The following is a 25365-nucleotide window of genomic DNA, read 5'->3' as shown; positions in this document are numbered from 1 at the left end:
GGCACATGTTGTATACAGGCATACATGGGAGCAAACATTTATTCTCTCTCTCTCTCTCTCTCTCTCTCTCTCTCTCTCTCTCTCTCTCTCTCTCTCTCTCTCTCTCTCTCACACACACACACACACACACACACACACACACACACACACTTTAATCAAAATACTGGTTAATTATAAGATGTAAGTTTCATTTCAGATTATTGTCATATCCTAGGGTAGGTTTGGGGAGCAAAAAGAATGAAAGACAAATTACATGTGCTCACTGAGAAGAGACAACCTACACAACACATTTACTGCTAAATACCTGTTTCTCAAGTTTCAATTTAGGGAACAAAGTGATGGCATTAGGCATGTGGTGTCAGCGGTGTCAGCACAGAGCAGCACATGACCAAAAAGAAGTTTGTGCAAACTTGTACCTGGATGCAAGAGACGAAGGGTGGAAAGAACAAGAAAGTGGTACTAAGGAAACGGTTGAAGTCTTGGAGTAAATTTTGGGTGATGATGTTTTTTTCAGATGTTGTCTTAAATTTATTCATTTCTTTCAAAATCCCAGAAAACAAGCTGCTGAAGAGTTGTTTTGCAATTATTGGGTCTTTCTGTTAAAAATAAAAAATAAACATAAATCAGAACTTAAGTATTATTTTAGAGCTTTACTTTAAATATCAACTGTTAAAAACACATCCGTTACATGTCTAAATTCAGTTTACAAAAGTTTAACAGGCTATTATACACAGGAAGGAGCACTGGAATTTAGTCACATACTTCTGGCTCGATGTGGATAACGAAAAGTACATAAGCATCGTTGAAGCTAGGATCTCAGTGCTGCATGTTGTGTGGAGACTAACCAGAGTGAGCTGTCAGGGTTAGGTATTATGCTTGTGAAGACCCTGAAACCATGACTTCAGCATGGCTCCATGACCGCAGGAGCACTGTCCTGGATATACGTATGCAACATCTGTGCAGTGCGCATTTCACGAGCACTTCTCAGCTATCTACACTTGCATAGTGAAGGCATACATATAAGAATAAAAAGGAACAAAAGCCACACAAACATGATTTGTTCTTTAAGTAAAAATCCTTGTTTAAACAGTTTAATGTGACTATACAAAATTTTAGAAAATAATAAAAAAGAAAGTAAGTGTCACGCATAATTAAACCACAGAGAAGTCACTGCTAGATGCTGGTATTTTATCAGCCTGTGTGCTTTTATCTAGTATCTGCTGCTTTACTTTACAACCTGCTGCTTGCATTTGGCATATAGTCAGCAGGTTTTTTAACTGACCATCAATTCCTGAGAGTTATGTACAAATTCCTTCACTTGTTGGAGAATTCTAAATACTCACTGTTTGACCAACTGCAGTGGTGACTGAAATAAAAATCCTCTTTGCTGGGATGGTGCTACACACCTTTAATTCCAGCACTTAAGAGACATAGGTAGGTGGATCACTGTGAGTTTCAGGCCAGTCTGGTTTACACAGTGAGTTCCAGAATAGCCAGGGCTATGTAGAGAGACTATGTCTACAAAAATTTAACTAGTTAATTTAAAAATCCAATTAAAAACAATGAACTCAGCAGGAAACATTGCTGCATACTGGTCCTGTGACAGATACAATGGCTTCCAATACAAAAAACAAAACAAAACAAAAGAAAGACATGTCAGCCTAGCCTGGCTCCCCCAACACTAAACCATAGCACTTAAAGCAGTTCCTGGCATACAGCAGGTACTCCATAAAAAAATTTGTTACATAAAGTACTGGGACTAGAAATATCAATCAATGCATTCCTCCTCAGAGAACAGAAGGAAAAAAAATATAGTCTTGCCTCTTTTAAAAAATGTGTTCCAAGCCGGGCGGTGGTGGCGCACGCCTTTAATCCCAGCACTCGGGAGGCAGAGGCAGGCGGATCTCTGTGAGTTCGAGGCCAGCCTGGTCTCCAAAGCGAGTTCCAGGAAAGGCGCAAAGCTACACAGAGAAACCCTGTCTCGAAAAACCAAAAAAAAAAAAAAAAAAAAAATAAAAAATGTGTTCCAGTTTTGTTTTATAAGTACAAAAGGGATGAGCTGACTTTGACACAAGCTTAGGCCTATAACTTGCCAATAACTTCGTACAACCTAGTGCCCTCTGGACATGATGGAGAGCAGATGTCCACTGTGCACCAGAGGCAACAGTCAGGGCACTAGTGAACTGAGAAATGGGAGAGCACAGGAAGATGGGTGTCTCATTCTTGCCTCACACTTAGAGACATCTGTAGTTTTTGCCATATATCCAAGCACTGCTAACCTCCAGTCTTTATCTAATTGTTACCTCAATGGCACAAGACTATTCGGACAATCTGGTGTAAGAATGTGAATGTAAGGTACTTCATGGAAGAAAAATCTTGTGAAAAGTTACATGAATATGCATGGACAAAGTTCCATGTGTGAAACATCGGACATAAGGACACATAAGGCCTCAGTCTCATGAATGCTACAGTCACATATCTGTCTCCAGAGGAGGAAGTTTGATGAATGGTACATGTAAAATATGGTTTAAAAAAAAAATTCTTGTCAACTTGGAATTATTGAGATCAAATAAAAAGCATAGAAGACAATGATCTAAGTGGCTTATTTATCACTTCAAAATGTACGTTGATTTTTCCCCCCATTATTTCATTCTGACACTGGATAAGAAACACAAATGTCAATCTGATTTTAAAGAGGAAGGCCCTTGGCTGAGAGCGCAGGCGCCTAACATGGCACCCAGTGTTGGTGCCCACTTCTAGTAAACTCTATGTTAGGGTCTCCTCATGTAACAACAACAACAAAAATCATGAAACTAGGATACTGGAATTAGGACAGTCTTTAACTCTACCATTTAGGGAAAACCACCACCTTTTAATGAACATTTTCCCTAGAAAGAGTAGACCACTGGGACCACAAACAGAGCTTCTAATGTGAACATAAAACACAGTTTCTGGGCAGACCTGGGCCACAGCCTGCAAGGGGGTGATCAGACTGCTATGCTGGATCTGGATGTCAGGAAGGTCTCCATGACGATAACTTCTGTACAGAACAACCTGGGCATTCTGCTTCGTTTTTAACTCACTCTTGATATCCTACAATCACCAGAAACAAAAAATGAAAACTGAGACTTCATGTAATAAAACAAAGTATGCCAACTGTGGTAGCATGCTTAGGAGTTAAAAGGATAGGGAGTTCAAAGTCATCCTTGACTAAATAGCAGGTTTGAGGCCAGTCTGGGCTACCTTTCATCAAAACTAACCAACCAACCAACCAATCAACCAACCAACCAACCAACCAACCAACCAACCAACCCACCAACCCACCAACCCACCAACCCACCAAACAAACAAAAACTCAACCAAACAAAAGAAGATCAAGTATGTATGCAAAATGAAACTACTAGAACACATCTTTAGTACACAGAAGCAATAATTTTATTCATACTACAATTTGGTCAGAATGAAAAATTGGGTTATTTGAAAAAATTGAATCTGAATATCCACAAAAATATAAATCTGAGAGCTAAGTGCCTTTCCAACACCTCAAATGGTAAGCCTTGTCTAAAGGTTCACAGCAATGCCACACTCACTCACATACTCCTCAGTCACTACACACTGTTTTGTGTGCTTTTCCCTCATCAGTGGTTTCACTCTCAATGTTCTCTCCCCAGAGAGGCTTTCCATAGATGTGTTCATAGCTTATCTCTGATAGGGTACTTTATAATTTCAATTTGTCTTTTTGTATCATGTACCGGACCTGGCTCCATGAATCAATCATCTCTTCATGGCTACTACTTATTAAAATTTCTGGCACTGAGTCTCATCCTTCAGACACATTTATTAAATGAATACAAATACAAACACATAGACTTCTAATGTCTAATTATTGGCTGACAGCTTCACAGCTCAGTGCCTGTTTCACAGACAGCAGGCTGATATATGCTTCAATATCCTACCATATCTGACTGTAACTTCTTGTCTGGTCACAGACAGGGGTTTTAAACCTGTCATCCTGGCTTGTTTCTTACATCCTTTACCCAGCAATTCTGATTTCTCTTGCTTCTGATGACCAGATACTACTATTTCCTTCAGGCAGGACTAGAAGGGTATCAGGCTTCATCAGATCTATTTTTCCGAGGAAGCAATGGAACAAGAGAAGGTGCTGAATATACCATGTTTACAACTGTAGTCTTCAAACAAACAAACAAACAACAAAAAACAACAGTTGTATTACAGAGACGGGGGGGGGGGGATGAAAAAAAACCAACAACAACCAACTGTATATTTCACCTCCATTAAAAATGCAGAGGAACTATCCAACCACTTCCTACTTATATCTGGAAGCCAAGTGGCTAGTGGCTAAGAATTACACTGAATTATAATAATAGCAGGGGTCTTTAATCACAATCTATCTTAACTGTTAGAAATTTGGTCTTCGTTGCTTTCTAAGTAAAACAATCTATAAACTAAACAAGTTCGTTCATTATTTCTGCATATTAAAAATTAATTCATGCATTTGTTAGGCATGATGGCACATGTACTCATGAGGCAAAGACAGGTGGACCTCTGTGAGTTCCAGGGTAGCCTGGTCTATATAATGAGAACCTTATGTTCCTCCCTGCTCCAAAATATTCATGCTCTACTTGTGTCTCCAATGGAAGCTTTTGCTGGCAGCCCTACCAGCCATCTGTGAGCAGCCATGCAATATTTTCCAGGTCCCTTGGCCTCTCACTCCCACTATAGCCACAGGTCCTGAATCAAGGTAGTTGTGCATCTTTCCCTAAAAAATTAGCTAGAGCTGTAACAGGAATGACTAGTGTTCATATTTCTACCCATATAGAAAGCCACTCTGCACAGAGAATGTAAAGTTGAGCTATGGTGAGCAGAGGGGAGTCAGTTAGTCCTATTAGTCCTGGGATCCAGGCAGACAAGGATTCAGGAAAATGCCATTTCTTAGCAGGTGTCATGAATATTCTTTATGCCTAATAATGTCAGAAGGCACTTATGCAGTGCTGCTCCTATAATTTTGTAGACTAATATCTGACAGAACTTATTTCCTTAGTATATTACCTGTGATGCAAAATAGATATTGCATTGATGAAGAAGATACAAACCTTCTCTAGTTTTTGTTCCACAAGGCCCTTTCTGGCATAGAGCAAACTGACTTTTTCTTGGTCCTTTAAAAATCGTCTACGTAACCTCAGAATTTCTTCCCGGTTGTGAGTGCCTGAAGAATATAAAGCAGGTTTGGCTAATCATGGTCAATTATACAACACATACAGTTGACTTTCATTCTTTCTCAGGATCCTGCAAAGTGAAAGTGTGTTTTTATCTCCACTTTTAAATTGTAATTTAGTGACTTGTTAAGGGCACAAACCAATAAGGAACAGCAGAGAGGGCAGCTTAGCAATTCTGGACTCTAAAGAACAAGAGTTGTACCTGTCTCTGGAAATCCCAATTAAGTGGTGGACAAAGAATGGACACAGTGTAGTTACAGTCAAAGGCTCAGGGTCTGCTGTGACCAGCCCCTCCCAGGGTGAAAGCAAGGACACAGCAGCAGGTGTGGTGGAGGGTGTGCGGTGGAAAAGGCCAGCCTAGCAAATAGTGCTGAGAGGACTCAGAAACATGCAGTTGCCTTTCTTCAGGAGCCTCTAAAGAGTAATTAATCAAGGTGGAATAGTTAGGTCCATAAAAGGTAAGACTGAACAAAGAGAGGTTCTGCACACAATGGTCAGGAAGGAGGCTGGCAAGATGACTCAATTGGTAAAAGCACTTGCTGTCAACCCTGATGACCTGAGTTTGATGCTCCCAGACACACATGATAGAGAACAGATTCCTGAAGTTGTCCTTTGACCTCGAGACATGGCATTGAGGGGTAGGCATGTGTGCACACACACAGGCAGGTAATATTCATTCATTCATTCTCTCTCTCTCTCTCTCTCTCTCTCTCTCTCTCTCTCTCTCTCTCTCTCTCTCTCTCTCTCTCTCTCTCTCTGTCTGTCTTAAGACAAAATATTTATGTTGGGACACAGCAAAAAGACCAATGTATCATTCATGAAAAATTGGTGATAAACAAGCAAAGATCTAAACATGCAAGTGAAAACAGTAAGAAAAAAATGTCCAGGAAAAAAATGTAAGGAAGAAAATGATCATTTACAAAACGACCCAATCACAAGAAAGAAGGAACACCGAGCACTGAGGAGACTTGCTGAGACATAATCATACAGGATGAGACCTCAACTCATGACCAGATAGGAATGTGCCATAAGGAGTATAAGGACAACAGAAAACCTCAAACATCAGTCACATGAAGCCAGAAGATAATGAATGATGATGTAGGAAAAAGTAGCAGTGTAAAAACCACTGCCTGGGGCTGGAGAGACAGCTTAAGAGTGTTTGGCTGCTCTTCTGGAGGACTTGAATTCAGTTTCCAGCACCCATGATAACCTCTAATTACCTGTAACTTTAGCTCCAAGAGATCCAACACCCACATGGAGGCACCTATGAAGGCACCTGCACACACATGGCATTGACTTACACAGATACACATACACAAAAATAAAAATAATAAAAATAAATCTTAAGAAAATAAAACCACTGCTCAGAGTTATTGAAAACTAAATTCAGCTAACAGGGTTATAGGAGATTGATTGCCTCTAGGATTTGGCTTTATAGATAGGAAAATCGGCTTTTTTTTTTTTTTTTCTATTTAGCTTTTGAGAAGTGTCTGACTTTAGTTTTTGTGCATATACAACTGATCGATAACTAAAGAAACACAAATAAAAATTTAAACAACAGTAGAGGGTGTAGCTCAGAGCGGTTGCCTAGCATGTGTGAGGTTCCAAGTTTTATTCAACAGCTCCACAAAAAATAAAATAAATAAAAGTAAAAGTCATGGCTGGGGATACAGCAGAGATACACCATGTACTCAAGGTGTTAGGTGCTAGCCTAATACTGAAAGTCTTAAAAGAGAATTATTACTTGTAAAGTAACATTTAAACTAAGGACAACTTCTATCTTTTAAACTGTATTTCTTTTCAATGATAATAAATATAAAGTGTTAATTCATCAAACTTTAAGAATTATTTTCATAGTATGTGAAATATTTGAAAACCATAAAGATATAAGAACAGATTAAAATATATTTAAAATATTAGCATTTATTTTACCTTATATCTACAAGTTAAGTTTTTCTAAATCTAAAACTCACAAAGAAAATGTTTCCAATTAAGTTTTACCTCGTTCCTTATTTTTGCACAGTCCCCAAATTCCACCTACACCACACACATTTATTTTCAGTCTAGAAATGTAGTCAGGGAAATACTATAGATCAGTGAGTCATGGATAACTGCTATTATCCTCAGGAACTGTCCTTAAGTCTTAGTTTAAATTCTATTCAATAAAGAAGCCAACTGGCCATGAACTGTAAATTAATTAGAATGCAGTGTCCCAGTGTAGACCTGTCTTTAGCAGTTTGACAGAGACCACAGCAGGGAAAGTGGCATGCACCTAAGGGTCTTAGAGCATGTGACAGTGTTGGAAGTACAACTAAGAAGGGTTCCATTTTAAGTGACAGTCCAATCTTACAGTAAGACCAATGGCTGTGCATTCTAAGGAGGGAAGAATCCTGAGAAATAGTAAAGTAAGGAAGAAGCAAAGCAGAGAAAGTTTCCTGGTATACCCCAAAACTCCAGGTTAATAGGAAAAAAGGTGGCTGCGTCTCCTTCTGACGTAACAGGAATTGGGAGTAAAGTCTGGTGTTTTCTTTTCACACTTCCGATTCCTTTTAGCTATGCTTGTTTCTAACTTTGGTTCTATGACTGAATACATGTTCATTTCCCCAGGGCATTTACTGTCTTGGGACCTTTTCCTGGGCTTCCTTCATTCCCAAAGTCTTGTAAAGAGTTACCTTCTCCCCAGCACTTTCAGTGTTGAGTCTGGAGGCCTACCAGATGTTCTGCTGGCTAGGTATCCCACTGGCTCCAAGAGGAGACCACCCCACCTACTCACCTTCAAGCTGCTAAGGCCTAAGTGATAGTGCTTCTGGCTTTGCCAATTCTGCTTACACTATGTGGTACCCATATATATTCATCTCTTTGAGAGGACCAGAGTCCTCATGACTAATTCTATTCCATTCATCAGGTAGTAGCTTCCTAAAGTGTACCCTGTTTCTTTCCTTTATAGGATCCTTCACAACTCCCTATGTTTCCCAGGACATCTATCCAACTGGACCAAACAGGAGCCTCAGCATGGATTCTACCCTCCATAAACCTTGCTGAACTAATTCAACAAAAACATTACTTACCTTTCTATCTTCATCCTTTTTGTCATTTCTCTTTCTGCATCCTAGGCTTCCAGGCTCTTCTCAAACACCCTTCCACTGTGTCTGGGTTTAAACTCCCACTCCTGAGACTAGGCTGGGCTTACTAATTCTACCCCATTTACTGCCTTACTTACCCCGAATGTTCCAGAAAGACCCTGAACTAATGAACCTGTTACACACATAATATTTCTTGAAGGACATTTTAAATGGTTTTTCAGCATGGTAAGTGTCCAAACAATGATTAATAAGTTGAATTTTAATGATTTTTATTACAGCTTTTAAGGAAACATGGACAGTCAGAAATATGCTCTCTCCATGTGAGCTTCTGTATGAGAGGATAATACACTTTAAACATGTTTCAGCATTTTACTTACCACTTTTTACTTGGTTATCCACCTCATCACCAGGAAGGCCCAGCTTTTTTATCCCAAAGTCAGGTCCTACTGACTTCCAGGATATTCTCTGTGACTTTTCACTCCTTTTGTGGGCAATCAGTAAGGAGGAAGATGAGTGTTCTGAAGGGAAGAGTGTGTGATCTGCCAATGGGTCAATGCTGCTCCCAGTCAGCCAATCAAACGAACTCCTTTCAACTATAACACATAGGACGAGAACAGTGAGGATGCTGCTACCATGCAGCCCAGCCTACTCAGTGTAGAACACCTGCTGGGGCACACCTGCAGTGCTAGACCTCTGCAAATACTTGTGATACTGAGCTCAGGCCAAGGGTATTGTGTATGATCCAAAGCAGACCAGGCACCTGAGCCTCAGGACCCTTCTGAAGCTGTAATCATCACAGTAATAGCATTTTACGTTTACAGTGCTTGTCAAAGAATTTCCACTGTGATTTTCAAATTAGTTCTACTTTCAGAAACAACAGAATATGAAAGTAATTATATAAAGGAAATGCTGAAGTGTTTATACAAAACAATTCAGGGGGTTGGAGAGGTAGTTCAGTGGTTAAGAGTCCTTGCTGACCCTGCAGAGGACATGGGTTCAGTTCTTAGCACACACAAGGTAGTTTACAACTGACTGTAACTCCAATTTCAGGAGATCTAGTCCTCCTCTAGCCTCTGCTGGCACCAGGCATGTCCACGCACTACATGCATATATGCTGGCAAAGTACTCAAACACATAAAAGAAAAATAAATAAAAATCTTTTAAAAAAGGATTAAGATATTTTACTCTGTAATTTATACTTCATATATCAAAGCAAAGAATTAATCTACCTGGAAAAGAACAGTTCAATAAACTACTGACATCAGCAAATGAATCTAGTTTAATGCTACTCTGCTCTTAAGATGCCTTAGATATGACACATTAAATAAATAGTTTTATGTCAAACCAAACCAAAACAAGCATGTCTAGCTATAATCAGATTATCATTCTTTTTTAAAATCTTTTTATCCACCTTGAAAAATGTAGAAAAACCTGTAGTAACTTTTACCACTTCAACTATTTTTAAATATATGATTCAGTAGCATTGAGTCCATTCACAGCACCACCATCCAGAACCCTTTCTTCTTAAAGCAATGAGGCTCCGTAACTATTTCATTCTATCTCCATCACCTTCACCCATGCCCCAACAACTGTTCCTTTCTCTCTGTGGAACTGACTACTCTGAAAATCTCTCCTTTTTTTTTTCTTTGACTGACATATCTTCCTTATGGCCTTTGTGACTTTATGTTATCATTTTGTTTCTCTCACAAAAAGTTTCTGTCCTTGCAACAGTAGTTGTTGTCAAAGGCCAGAGTGTCTGGTCATTTGTTACCTGTGGTTTGTGTTGGGGTGAAGTCATATTGCTGTTGGGTCGCCCGTACTTGCCCAGACTTCTGCCTTCGGTCTGAGAGGGACCCTTCCTGGGTTTGGGTATGGAGAGTACTTGGAGAGGCCTGGGTCTCAATAAACATTGGAGTAAGAACAGTACTTCGAAAACGCCAGTCAGGATCTATGGTATATTCCTATAGAAAGAAGAGTTTAAAGAAAATGATACTTCTTTTGTAGTGACACTGAAATATTTCCATGCTTACCTAGCACAAGTGAGGCTCTAAGATCAATCCCCAGCACCACAAAAATAAACAATAAAACCCAACAACAGTATTAGCATTCTGTACTGTCTCTTTGAGAAGCAACTGAGGAAAAATTCTTCTTTCTTTTTTTTTTTTTTCTTTTTGATTTTTCGAAACAGGGTCTGTGTAGCCCTGGCTATCCTAGAACTCACTCTATAGACCAGGCTGGCCTTGAACTCACAGAGATACACTTGTCTCTGCCTCCTCAGTGCTGTGATTAAAAGTGTGCAATACCACCACCAGGTCTTCTTTCTTTTTTGGGATGGATAGACTAGTTTGGTTTTGAACTTTCTTTATAACCAAGAACAACCTTCAATTTCTCACCCCCCATTGCCTCCAACTCCCAAGCACCATCATGCCTAGTTTATGTGCTGCTGTGAACTGAATCCACATTTCTACATGCCATGCAAATACTCTACCGACAGAGCGATATCTACAGTGCCTGGAATAATCTTTTCTTCCTTTTTTTGTTTTTTGTTTTTAAAGACAGGGTTTCTCTGTGTAGCCCTGGCTATCCTGGAACTAACTCTATAGACCAGGCTGGCCTAAACTCACAGAGATCCACCTGCTTCTGCCTCTCAAGTGCTGGGATTAAAGGTGTATACCACTATGCCTGGCCAGAAGAACCTTTTTTTAAACAAACACTTACCTAAAAAGTAGAAAAAATAATCACACTAGAGAGAAGCCATTCTCTTATCCCTACATTCTACAGTAGAGGGCTGATGCCATACTTGGCAATGCCAATGATACCACGACACAACTATCACTAGTCATGTCACTCAGCTTACCCAAGTGATAAAGAACTGTACACATTTTACCTTCAGGCTATGTGCATAAGCTATAAATGAAGAAATGAAACAAATAAACTTTGTTATTTATGCTTGGGTTCTCTTCTTAAGGTATCTCATTATGACCCATCATCAAAGAACCTTCATCTTTCCTTTTTTTAAGCATCTTTTTTGCAGCAGAGACTATTACAGAAATCCACAAATGGTCAAAAGTTAAGACAACTAACCATGGGATGCCCAATCCCAACTGATACAACTATAAGGCAACCTGTGTACCTAAGGCTCAGAAAACATGAAAGAAGAAGGGTCAGAAAGACTGTAAGAGCCTGAAGACCAAGATACATGCTTTAAGACTGTGTCTTCTCGGGGGCTGGAGAGACAGCTTAGGGGTTGAGAGCACTGGCTGCTCTTCCAGAGGACCCAGGTTTAATTCCCAGCATCCACATGGCAGGTCACAACTGTCTGTAACTCCATTTCCAGGGGATTCAACACCCTTACACAGACATACACACAGGCAAAACACCAAAGCACATAAAAATAAACAGATCTTAAAAAAAAAAAGAATTTATCTTCTCAATATGATAGGGAAGCTGCATCCGTGAAATATGAGTAATATGGTTGCCTAAACGTAGAGGAACCCTGAACAATGTCAATTATAGGTGATATGCCAATGTGGATGGGGGCAATCTCTTAAGACTCTACTTCTAGGTGAAGAGCTAAAAACAATCACTGCCAAAGAAGCGAGAATCAGTCTTCTCCAAGGATGAACCCCTTAATTGGATAACCAATACCAAGTTGTCAGTCCTAAAAACATATACATACAAAAAAACATTAAATGGACTCAGTAGGTTATATTTATATATTTATACATACACACATACACATGTACAACAGTAAAAGCTAAAGAACAAGAGGCCATGAATTTGAGAGGCAGTGGGGGTTGGGAAGCCTGGATGGGACCTGTGAGGAGGGAAGAGGGGGATGCGGTTAAATGATGTAAATACTATGAAATTCTAAAAATAAATAAACAAACAAACAAACAAATACACACCATGGGACACGCAAATATTTCAAAATCCAAAAATAACATGAAATCAAACCACTTGTTGTCCCAATAATTTCAGATAGGGGTATTTAATTTGTACTATAGAACACGCCCAGCTGTGCCCATTAAGAAGCACTTGTGCCACTGTTGTGACTGCCATAAGAAGTTGCAAACTTGATCTGTGGTCATAGCTAAGCAGGGTCATGCTTGGTTAGTATTTGGATGAGGCGATGCTTGGACTCTCTCTCTCCTAGGTATGTGGGAGGAAGAACAGGAAGGTGAGAGGTCCAAGTAGAGTCTGAGAGGATAGAATGTAAGACATCAGAGGAAAGGAAGCACGTGTTAGTGTGTGCACATTTCAAGAAATTAAGAATGTTAGTTTAACAGTAATAGAAGACATTCATTAACAACAGAGAAAACACATAACAGTCACCATGATTAAGGAACAAGCACTTCACCTGAAATTCACATTCTGACAGAGGATGCTCAAAGATGGGGTTTAGATAATCTGGGCTCATCCTGGTCATTTCAAGCAAAAAATTTGTTGCTAAACTTAAAAAGTGAATTTCTATTTTAGGAGAATATAAAGAATTTAATGCCAACAATCGGTCCAATGTATTAAATGGTAATCTGGTTTCATGGCTCCAGAAATTCCGAATAATTAATCTGAAAAGTGAAGAGGAAAACATGCTTAGGTATCAGCAAATGAAAGGAAGTATTGTCCACAGAGTCATGTGGGGACTTCACAGCTTTTCATTCACATAACTTTCAGATGAAAGGGAAACTATATCATAGTATGAGTTTGAATAATCAGACATTCTGAAGGACAAATATCCCCAAACTATAGATTATTTGACAAACTGTATGACTGTCCATCCTCTGGAGAGTTTACAACAATGAGTACATAGTACTAACAATTTTGAAAGGCAAAATCATTTTAACAAATATTAGTAGTCGTGGCTCACACTCACTGGTAGAGCACTTGCCTAGCACACAAGTCTCTGGTGTAGAAGTCCAGGATCAAAAGCAAATTTCATATAATCCTTTACTACTACTTTGCTAAAACAACTCTCTACAAAAACTACTGTTATAATGTATTTAAAACTTAAATTAAAATCAAGTTAGGATTGGGAATATGGGTCAGTTCTTACACTACTAGCCTAATAAATATAAGGCTCTCATTTCAATCCTCAGTATTGCCCAAAGAGAAAAACAAAACAAAACATGCTGGACTTTTCAAGAGACAACTTATGAAATTTAAATATAAATTGTTAAAAGTTCAATACATTTAAAATCGAAGAAAGTGAAAAATAAGTAGTATGTCAAATCATATTAAAAACTTTCTCCTTTGCTTTGTGTTTGGCATTTGATAAGACACTCACATAACTGAGTTAGGGCATTTGAGAGAATAATCATTATTGCTTGTATCTCTACACAGAATAAACATTAGGGTTTCTTCCTATGCTAGGTGTTCAACATTTCACTTAACCTTGATATATTATATGACTTTAACTATATGTGTTAAATGGAAAACAGAACAGTTGTCATTACAGTTTGCTTCAACTTAAAAATCCTTAACTAACTTACTGAATAAGCATTTTGTCCTAACCACCTTTCACCAGTTTTATTTTGAAATAACCTGTCAGGATTTTAAAATCTTATTCTTTATAATGTGACTTAAAACACATTTGCAAAGGTTTAGGAAATGCAGAAAGCATAGAGATTGATGTTATCACAGTAAATACTTTAAGCTATCTAGAAAACAATACCCCAATCCTTGTCTAATTTATTCCAGAAGAAGCACATACTGGAGTCCAAGGTTCTCATCAATCAGTCCTTGAATCAGCACATCTTTTGCCAGTTTAAATATTTCCTGGGAGTCTTGATCCATTTGACTTTCTGGATCTCTGAGAAAATAACAAAATATCAGTATTCTGCTCTACTCCAATCACACAGTTTGGATTAATGCAAAGGTGGGTTTCCATAAGACTGATGATCAAGGCAATTCAGCAGAGACAATAAAGCTGTGACATCAGGACAGATCTTCCTTCTATGCTATGAGTCCTGTCACCTCTGCAGGTACCTAAGGGATGACACTGCCTGGGAGAAGTCTCTGTCTTAAAAGGTTTACTAGGTGGTGGTAGTAGTGCACGCCTTTAATGCCAGCACTCAGGAGGCAGAGCACTCATATACTTAAAAAAAAAAAAAGACTCTGTGTACAATGCCTGTAGACCAGAAGATGGTGTTGGATACCCTAGAGCTAGAGTTACAGGCTGTTGTGGGAGCTACCTGTCATGAGTAATGGGAACCGAACTCTGGAAAAGCAGCAAGCATTCTTACCTTTCCAGTCCTGACTTATGTAGTTCTAACTCACCTGACAATTTCACTTTTTATTTCCTACCTATTCAAGAATAACAAAAAAGGCTAATTCAACATATTGAAATAAGTTTGTTTCAGTTATTAGTCATGTTGCTAGTAATGCTTTCTTATATTCCAAATCATGAAAAGTACCCACAGAAGCCCTTCAAAAAAGGTTAATACAGGTCTGGGGAGATGGTTGAGTCAGTGGGTAATTCAATTGTTGTGCAAGCATATGGAACTGAGTTCAAATCCCCAGCACCTATGCAAACCTGGGGGAAATAGTGCTTCTGTAATCCAAGAGTCTCTTTAGCCGGGTGGACACAGTAACATGCACAAAACAAAGAGACCGTGTCTGAATCAAGTGGAAAGGGAGGCCCAAAGCCTGAGACTGTCCTCTGATCTCTGTGTGTGCACAGGCACGTGTTTGTAATGCACATGCATGCACACAATATATAGATTTTTTTAAAAGTGATATAAAACGTAATGAAGGCTAACCTGTAATTGTCATGAATCCACATAAGAATATTATACATTTGTTCTCTACATGTTGGAGAAGGATGGGAAACAAATTCTACAACAGGATTCAGAAGTTCTCGAAGTTCTACTGGTTTTAATTCTGCCATCATCTTATAAACTATATCCAAACACACCTTTTGTCTTTCATCATCTCTATAATAAAGGAGATTTTTGGTAAAACACATAAATTAAATGATGTTTATGATCATACTTACAAAGTACAATAAACAACATTTTCTTCTTGTACTAAAGTTTCAAAACTTGTTATAATTCAGAGCAGTACATTTAAAACCTACTAGTGAAAGAATAATAAAAATGTGGCACATACATATACATACACAATACAATTTTATTCAGTTATAAAGAAAAATGAAATCATGAAAGTTTCAGGAAAATGCTAAGTATTATACTGAGGTAATTCACACCCAGAGAGACAACTGCTGAATGTTCTTTAGTAAATGGATCCCAGCTTCAAAACTGTAGATTTATGTGTTTAATTTGTAGTATCTATAGAGATCGGGAAGCTAGAAAGGCCCATAAGACAGGAGAGGGAAAGAGGCCTTAAGCAGGGAGTAGATAAAACAAAACAAAACAGTGTGATAGGAAAAATAGGTGGAGCATAGGGTAAGAATAAGGGAAAGAAGGAAGGAGGGAAACTACAAGGGCTGAAAAGGTTTAAGGGAAGATTAGGAAGAGACGATGGGGCAGAAGAGAGAGTTTGAGGATGATTACTCATAACAAAGGAGATACAGAAAGCTTTATTGGAACTCATTTCTTTATAAGTTAATAAAAAAGTAGATTTATTTTTTTTTTAAAGAGTTTAAACGGAGGTAGCCTGCATGGGTGGACAATCTGCTGACACTAGCTGTGGGTTATTAATTAAATAAAAATCCAAGTGCCAGGCATAGGCTACATCAATATGTACTGATGGTCAAGGAAGCTCCAGAGAACCTTAGAACAATGCAGGTTGTTGCTATTATACTTAGTTACCCACTAGAACTAGATTGTAAGACTCTACTGCTGAAGTATCATATACTTTGGTTGCAGGACATAGAGAAAACAAACTGGAACTGTATTGAAAATCTCTTCTCTGCTGGCTAGCTTTCATAGTTCTGGAAGGTGCTATCCAGGCCACTGAAGAAGAAAAGTCATCACTGGTTCTATCTAGTAGTAGACCTCATGTGTAAGGCAAGATGTGCCCACTGGTACAACAGTGGTATTGAATGCTATAGGGTTACCAACTGCTTTCTGGTTTGTTTGAGGCATGCTTCATAAAAAGGAATCTAAGCCTGTACTATAAACCTTGTCAAAAGCTCATGGCTAGGGAGGTCAGAGGCCCTTAGGGGAAAACTTACTACTATTGTTTTGCTAAATAATATACACCTTCTAAGTATTTATGTTCGTACCCATAGATTAGTGAGTGATGCTCTCAATCTTGGGCAAAACCTTTTATTTTCTTTTTTCTTTTTTTTGGTAAGTGGATAATGTTAATGCAAATGGTCCAAGTGCTGAGAAGTGACTACTGATTGTTCAGTTCTAAAAGGACAGCTATGTAACCCATCCCCAAGTCTCAGGAAGCATCATTGATCAAGAGCAGAATGTTAAGAACCTAAGGATAGGGGAAGAATACTGTGAAATCCTGTCTTCAGGACATGGGCTGACCACTGCACACATGCACTCACTGAAGCTATTACTACCTACGACAAAACTGGGCCTGTTAGCATCCAATCACTGGCATGTGATGGGGGCTCATGATGTTCCACCCCTAGCTGAGAAGCTATTGGTAGTTAACAGTTGTTGGGGGAAGGGGAGTCATTTTTCTTCTGTGGTGTAGCCATTAGTAAGTTACCCATGATCCAGTAAATAACGCATATCCATGAACATACAAGTTAAACTCAATGGGTTACTGAGAGTGAGTGAGTGAGTGAGTGAGAGAGAGAGAGAGAGAGAGAGAGAGAGAGAGAGAAGAGATATGAAACTCAAGAGTAGGGAGAAGTGTTGGGAAGAAGGGTTCTAATGGCAGTGGGAAGGGGACAGCAAAGAACTGGGGATGATTCTTGTCAAAAGACATTATATGTAATATGTAGATAGATGTATAAAATTGTCAAAGAATGAATAAAAAATTATTTTTAAAAAGGAATCATAAAAGACTACCATTTACAACAGAACACCCCGCCTACGAAAATAGTCAACCAGGAAGAAACTGGTGAGTTCCAGGTGCATACAACCAAGGAAGACTAAAACATAAAAATTTGAAAATATGAAGTGATTAATAATGAATGGCAAGCTTGAAGCAATCATTCAAAACAACACACACACACACACACACACACACACACACACACACACACACACAATCCAGGGTCAAAAAAATTCATGGCTAAAGCCTACCAAATTTTTAAAGAACTGAAAAAGAATGGCACTATAATTTGATAGTAATATTAATTACTTAATTTTAATGATGATTGTGATTACCATTTGTTGTAGAATGTTAGTTAAAGATGTGTTACTTTTTTATGCTGCGGAACATTTATTTTAATGATGCAAAGATGTGTTGCATTCTTTTATGTTATATTTGTTTAACTCTGTGAAGCTGTGTTACTTTGCTTGTCTAATATAACTGATTGGCCTAATAAAGAGCTGAATGGCCAATAGCTAAGCAGGAGAAAGGATTGGTGGGTTGGTAGGCAGAGAGAATAATTAGAAAGAGAAATCTGGGAAGAGTAGATCAAGGAGCAAGAAAAAAGAGGAAAGGAAGACATCAGGGTCCAGTCACCCAGCTACACAACCAGCAACAGAGTATGAAAGAAAGGTATACAAAATAGAGAAAGATAAAAGCCTAGAGGCAAAAGATAGATAGGATAGTTTAATAGACAGGATAATTTAAGTTAAGAAAAGCTGGCTAGAAATATGCCAAGCTAAGGCCAGGCATTCATAAGAAAGAATGTGGGAGCTGTGTGGTGGATCCCACAAAGAGCAAAGAGCCAAAGAGGGACGAAAAAACAACCAACTATAACCATGATCATGTAAAAAGGGAAGAGGTGAAGATATATGGGAATTTTGTATACTATCTTTTAACTTTTTTGTAGCTGTAAGATTATTTCAAAAATAAAGTTCATTTAAAGGGACAGATGGTGGCAGACAAAATAAGCTAAAAATATGAAGTATTTAGTTCAAAAACAATTTCAGGTGCTACCTTGTATGTCAGACAGTAATCTAAGTGTGCCCTAAGTCCTAAATGAGCAAGTGCCTTTCCTTATCGGAGGGTCTCATGTTCCTTAAAGGAGTCAAATTTGAATATGTACTCTAAGGGAGCAGAACACAAGGACATTTAATCATTGTTATCAGTACATTATACACTTACCAGTATTTTATTATTGTTAAAATATACATTCAGGTCATGAATGTTAAGAGGACAGAGAAATAAGGGATCAATTGCTATGTCTTAAAATTACCTTCTACTCTATTGCAACTTCAAAAAGAAGTAAACAATTTTAACATACGGTGGCTCTTGCCTTTCAAAATAGGTACAGAACTGAAACCCATGCACAAATCTAAAGAGAGCCTGAGGCATTACATTACAGCAGTAGTCTTCATTTGTGGGAGAAATATGTAAGGATGGGACTGGATGTGGCTACCAGAGGTTCCAGAAACAGAGAGACTGTGATAGACTTACATTTCACTCTTAATACTTTCATCACTTTTACCTCTTAGGTTGAAATTTCAGAAATATGCTTCTCTTGAACACCCACAAGTGGTTCCTATTTAAAGGAGATACGTGGGCAAGTAGAAATGCTGTGACCTAGTTGTATTCTGGGCAGTGAGGCCTGATGTTAACTTACCTATGTCTCATGACTTGGAGAAAGTCCTTACTCTTTAACTGTAAGTATAGACCTGTAGTCATCTCTGCACGACAAAGCACAACTTCCAAGCAAAGTGTCTTCATTACTCCGTGAAATTTTGGCAGCAGAAAGAACACGGCATTCAAGAAACTGGTAAGTGAGAAGGTTCATGAGACGATGACCCCAAATACTCTTCCTCACCCCTACCCCATAAGCCACAATCCTGCTGTCGTCCCCTACCTGTCAGCAAGAGGAGGGAAGCCCTTCACTACTTTGTTTAAGCACACAATAAATTTGTCTTCCATAGTATTTTGATGTTGCTTTAGTTGTTTTGTAACCAGTTTACATACCAACTCTGCTAAGTCCTGAAAAATTAAGTTTCTTGTCAAGGACACAAAAATGGAACATTATGTTAAGTGCTGAAACCTAAATTTATTTTAATTATTTAAGTTAACTCAAGAAAGATGTTCAATATTATGACCTCACCACAGGTTCACACTCAAGTGATGAAACTAAGTGCTAGGAATGGCTGCTGGTTTGCATTAGCCACTGGACCGCCACAGGGATCCCAGGCCTTGACTGCAATAGTGAGTGAGCAAGGCCACACCTTGAGCACCATGTTTCCTTCTGACATACAAACATTGAAAGTACATCCTCTGAGAAGTTTTAGTTTAATGTTTATCAAATACAGTTCAAGATACATTTTATGTTAGATACCTTGGTCAAATACTCATATTGAATTCTACCAACTCTAGCTCAACAGACCCTATCATGATCTTCCTGCATGTATCACACCCTCTCTTTATCATTCATTACCACTTTTAAATATTCATTTGTATAATGTCGGTTTCCTCCCCCCAATCCCAGCTCTCTCAGAGCAGAGATGTGGCCTACCTGTTTCCTGCTGTTTCTCTAGGGTCTAGAAGCAACATGTAAATATTGAAAAGCAAGTACTCAGTATGGATGATGTACTCAAGGAAGGCTTTTGGAAGTTATGAAAATACTCATTTCAGTTGTATCTACTCACAAATATGGAAGATCATTACAACTTGTTTAAAGGCATGAAGGCTAAATGGATAGTTTTTCAACACAAACTTACTGCTAATTGAGACTATTTAAAAATCATGTGCAGGAGAAATACTTAATCACAAATTCTGTGATTTTTAAATCTCATGCAGAACATTTTAATTATTTCATTGTTGCCACATACAGTGTATCTGTTAGGGCTGAGACTCCAGATCATCGTGGAGTGCTGCCTAGCCTAAAATGTATCTTTTCATTAAAAATACTTAATCTGGTGACAAGATGAAATGATCAGTTTAGCACGTAAAGAAAGAACAGTACAGATCAGACAAACAGAAGACAGGACAGGCAAACTCAGGGTAAGAGCTAGCATGGAGGTGCTGGGAGTGCCTTGGTAGAGAGAACAGGAACCACTCTCCTTAGGTTTCACCTTATTTTTCAGATTTTTACACTAAATCTATACTAAAATAATGCAAGACAAAGTATGTAATTAAGCAGAAATTAGAATAATGAGAACCACAAGCACACTGTGTAGCACTCACAGGGTTCTTCTCAGTAACATGTTGAAGAATAAGTCCTAGAACTTCTGCGGCAGCTGCATATACCTCTTTATACTTCACAAAGGACATGTTATTGACTAAAGCTTCAAAATATCTATAATAAACACAGAAAACAAACATAAGACAATCAATTGGAATGTTTGACACAAAATGTAACAATTCTTCTCCTGTCACATTAATAGGCAAATTGAGAAAATATAAATATAAAATGTGATGCAAACTGCTTGATTTATATGTGCATAAATATAGATTTATGGGTTCTGGCATCATAACCATGAAAGTCTACTGTCCAATCCCAGGTCAGCACTGCAATAAGAGTATAGCCCTCTGCTGGACACCAGGAAAACTGCAGGAAAGAAAGGAGGGCCTATCTAAGACTAGGATTCCCTATCAAAAGCTGCCTACAGACAACATAATGTTGTAAAAGAGAAGGGTGATGCTCTGAGCAGGGAGTGACACATTAACTCTTGGCCTTTACAGACTCTTTGTGTTAACTCCTGGTGATAAAAACAAGGTTCAAAAAGCTCACACTTGAAAACAAGAGTTTTTAAGTCTATACTGAGCTACTTACTGGCTACCTTACTTCTGAACCCACACTATCTATAGCAACAGCAGCAAGTGCAACTGGTCTAAAGGCCAATATGAACCAATCAGAATTGAAATTGCCCTCTCTCCCCATAGACGTGAGGGACCCAGGAGTGCAGGGCTGAACCTACAGAACATCATATAGACATCAATTTCAGAATTCTAACAAGCAGGGTAAAAAGTCAGTCATGATGGTCCCCACCTTTTTTTTTTTTTTTTTTGGTTTTTCGAGACAGGGTTTCTCTGTGTAGCTTTGCGCCTTTCCTGATGGTCTCCACCTTTAATCCCAGCACTTGGCACTTGGGAGGCAAAGGCAGGTGGAACACTCAGTTTGAAGCCAGCCTGCTCTACAGAGAGAGTTATATATATATGGCTATATAATGAGATCCTGACTTAAAAAAAAATGGCCAGTACCTTTTGTCATGTTCTACCGACCTTACTAGAGCTTCTTTCCTCCACACATCATACCCACCCTATCCTGAATAAGTGACTGCCATCAGGACAGGATAAATTGAGGCTGGAGCCCAGGAAGACAGCTGCCAGTATACAGGCATCTCCCTTCATAGTCAAAACAATTCAAATCCTCTCATAGAGCCCATGGTACTACTTACAAGAGTCAGTGTTTAAAATGCCAGTTTCAGAAAGAAGAGGGCAAGGGAGATAGATCACTGGGTAAGAGAATTTGTTTATAAACACGGGGACCTGAGCACTCACACAAGCCGGGCATGACCACAAGCATATCCCAGGAGCTGGCTGGTCATCCAACACAGATGGAATGGCAAGCTTCTGGTTAAGTGAGAGACCCAGTCTCAAGGGAATAAAGCAGAAAGTAACAAAAAAAAAAAAAGCCAACCGATCTCTTACTGTCCTCCTCTGACCTCTGCAGGTACATCTATGGCAGATGCACTTACACATACAGGCATTTTACACACACACACACACACACACACACACACACACACACACACGAAAAATAAAAGGAAATACTTAACTTCTGTTTAAACACATATACAGAAAATTACACTAGTCAAAAATTTCTATTACACTTATTTATTTAGTGTTTATGCCACAGCATGTGTGTGGAGGTCAGGGAATAACTTGGGAGACTTGGTTCTCTCCTCTCAACATGTGCATCCCAGGAATCAAACGCAAATCATTAGGCTTGGCTGAAAGCACCTTTACCCTTCGGTCATCTTGCTAGCCCCAATTAATTTTTTTAAAGCCTACATTCCTCCTTCACTCCAGATACATTTCTCATTCCAAGTGGCCTATAAATCCAACCTTATAATTTCAGGTACAAGTATTTGTGTCTGGTCCTTAAATATATCAGTACTATATCTGGAAATCAAATCTAGACACTTTATGAAATAATCAAGTAGGAAGTATGGTACTTACTTGGTACTTTCTATATTACACTTTGGGTCATAGGGAGGCAAGTCATTGGCTATTACGATGCCTAATAATTGAATTCCTACAGAATTGTCTTTAGAATTAGGATCCTTATGAGAAAAATTTTCAAATATTAATCTGTAACACAGCACAAGGGAGAAAACACAGACAGTTATATAATGAGTGAGAAACAGGAATACAAAGCATTTTTAAAAGCAAATTTTCAGCTAATAGTACAAAGAACACATGGCACTTCCCTACTTCCAAGACCCCGGCTTGTTGACACCCACTTGTTAATTCTTACCCATTTTAATTATTTGTCCCAATCCTGTCGGTTAATAGTAACTTTAAAATTTTATCTCTCTTCAAGCAAGGCTAAAAGTCATCCAACAAAGCCTTCCAGGTACTCCTGGGCTGTACACTCCAATTGCCCAGTGAGGAGTCAAAGTTACAGGAGGGCTGAAGAGCAGGGTGGGGAGTCACTGGAGGTACCGAGCACCCAGAAATGCTTCCAGTGTCAAACTCTGGAGTTGTGGTTTTATCAGTAGCAAAACTTACCTTTTAAATGGACTGTATTTTAAATTGTTACTAAAATTATTTTTGGTTTTGGTAATCCTTTATAAAATCATATTCCTGTTAATTCATATAATTATACTTCAATGCAGTTACCATTTAAAATTGCTACACTTTGACCTTTTTCTAAACGATACTGAAAGAACTAGCAAATACGTACCTGTAAGGGATGGAAAGGCACTCCTTCCAGCACTCGACCAGGGTTTTAATAATTTCAAGGTTGTGTCTAAACACAGCTCTTTTGGGATGAAAGACATGTTTCATTAGAAAATGAAGCAGTCGATTTGCTAACACTTCATCTTTAGGGACCCCCTGAAAACATAATGAATTTTTGTAAGACAAATAACATTCCATTCAGGAAGAATATTTCACCCTACCCCCATTTTGTTGTTGTTTTCAAGCAGGCTTTCATGTAGCACAGGTTAGCTTCAAATGTACTGTATAGCTAAGGCTGCCCTTGAACTACTGAACCTCCTACCAGTACCTCTAAAGTAGTGAAACTGTAAGCATGCACCATCATGCTTTTGGACGTAATCCAAATACCCAATTCTAAAAGAAATTTAGCATTTTATTGAGGAATCTAGTTTCTGGTTAAACCCTATGTGGTTTTTCAGTGCAGACTACAGACAATACTCTTCCTTGGCAGGTGGTTGGAGGTATTGTGGCTGCTCAAAGGTGCACACAGTCAATGCACTGTGCCTTCGGAGGGAGGAGCTACAATCAGGGCTCAGGCCCTGGTTGGCCATGTTCTTCATATTATCTGTCCAGAGATCTACTCCCAGTCTCTGTCTGAGACCTCAACAACGGTCCTGTCCAGGTCTTGCTGAGTCCTGATATATGGTGGGCAGGGAATCAGTCAGACTTGTTTCCACCAGTACCCACTGCACTTTGGCTCTTAGCCCTTTTTATAGCCCACTTTCTCCACCTCTGAGTCAACGAAGCTGCAAGAGCCCTTTGTTCTGGGTCTCTCACCACCCGTGATACCGGCCCACTCTTCTATCCCAGTGCTCCTGCTCACTTCACCACAGGAAGTTACCGACAACAGCACCACCACTTCCCTTTTCACTTTGTTGCTATGTCAATGATTGGCAATTCTACTCTCTCAAGTGTAGCTGAGCTCCTGATGGTCTTTCTGATGGCTCTCAAATTAATCAAATACACAAATTCTTTCATGCTATTGGTTAGACTATTAACTGTTTTATCACATCAATACCAAGAAATTTAGATTTGGTTTATTGTGAAATAAACAAAATAGGAACACCCAGATACAAAGACATGAAAAAGCTATACAAGTGTATATTAAGGATGGTGCATGTGATAAATTTATGTACACCTTTGTCATTACCCATGTTCATGTTTCCAAATGAATAAGCAAAGCTCCATCACACCCACCTACAAAGGTTGGAACCATCTGCTCTAAGTGTAGTGCAATGGCAGTTCCTTGGTAGTCACTCTCAATAATTTCACGGATAATAGTTAAAACTGCAAGAGTGAATAAACTATAATATAAGTGCTCCCAAATCCACGGACCTGAAGCAAATAAGGTGTTCTCAATTATGGAGAATTTTGTAACAGTTTTGTCACTGAGGTTCCAATCTCCTAGCAAATTAAAGGGATAAACAAAACAAACACCTGACAGTTTAGTAAGAAAGGCAAGGCCAAAGGCATTACCAAAATAGATAAAAGAAAATAAAAGCACTGGAGTGTAGGTGCATTACAGCAATGCAACTATAGCTCAGACAGCAACATCACATCAAGAGGACATTAACTCATGCAGCATTCCCTCTGTAGAGCATCAGAAAAGGAGGACATTAACTCATGCAACATTCCCTCTGTAGAGCATCAGAAAAGGAGGACATTAACTCATGCAACATTCCCTCTGTAGAGCATCAGAAAAGGAAGGATGTATTACTATGTAAGAGAATCAGTGTTCCTTACTGTAGGTGTAGCCAAGCCTGTCCAAGAGAGAACAGTAGCTACTATTTCCACCACCATGTAGTGAATTCCTTCTCCGTTGTTCTGGGAAACAGCCAGCTGTAGCAAAGGGCTGAGCCAGTGCTTTGCATAAGGGCGAAAGACCTACAGAGAAAATTTAAATGCCAAGTATAGATTATTGTTCTGAAGATTAAAGTATTAACACAAAAATATATTCTCCACCAGCTGACATTTTATAACATGACATGAATCTAAAATAGTTGTTACTTCCATTTACAAAACTAAATAAGATCCAATTTACATTGAATGATCTCAAGGACTTCTAAATACTCAATGGAAATAGATTTATAATTGATCTC

The 25365-nt window shown here is 38.7% G+C and overlaps 1 protein-coding gene across 2 annotated transcripts in view; it reads right to left on the bottom strand.

Moving 5' to 3' along the window:
• Prkdc (protein kinase, DNA-activated, catalytic subunit) overlaps positions 1-25365 on the bottom strand; it is a 234571-nt gene that overhangs the window by 68415 nt on the left and 140791 nt on the right. For both annotated transcript variants that reach the window (XM_006997186.4, XM_076548362.1), the window contains 14 exons: positions 25010-25150; positions 23232-23383; positions 22505-22636; positions 20507-20618; positions 19182-19306; positions 18942-19091; positions 15079-15252; positions 14031-14129; positions 12681-12888; positions 10092-10281; positions 8698-8913; positions 5115-5227; positions 2962-3093; positions 417-596 (listed from right to left, as the gene is read on the bottom strand). In XM_006997186.4, the coding sequence (XP_006997248.1) occupies positions 417-596; positions 2962-3093; positions 5115-5227; positions 8698-8913; positions 10092-10281; positions 12681-12888; positions 14031-14129; positions 15079-15252; positions 18942-19091; positions 19182-19306; positions 20507-20618; positions 22505-22636; positions 23232-23383; positions 25010-25150 (2124 nt within the window). The remainder of the gene's footprint in view (positions 1-416; positions 597-2961; positions 3094-5114; positions 5228-8697; positions 8914-10091; positions 10282-12680; positions 12889-14030; positions 14130-15078; positions 15253-18941; positions 19092-19181; positions 19307-20506; positions 20619-22504; positions 22637-23231; positions 23384-25009; positions 25151-25365) is intronic.

This window comes from Peromyscus maniculatus, chromosome 12 (assembly GCF_049852395.1).
Source record: "Peromyscus maniculatus bairdii isolate BWxNUB_F1_BW_parent chromosome 12, HU_Pman_BW_mat_3.1, whole genome shotgun sequence".
Taxonomy (NCBI): Eukaryota; Metazoa; Chordata; class Mammalia; order Rodentia; family Cricetidae; genus Peromyscus; species Peromyscus maniculatus.
The sequence above is the reverse complement of the archived record's forward strand: the minus strand, read 5'-3'. Positions and strand labels throughout refer to the sequence as shown.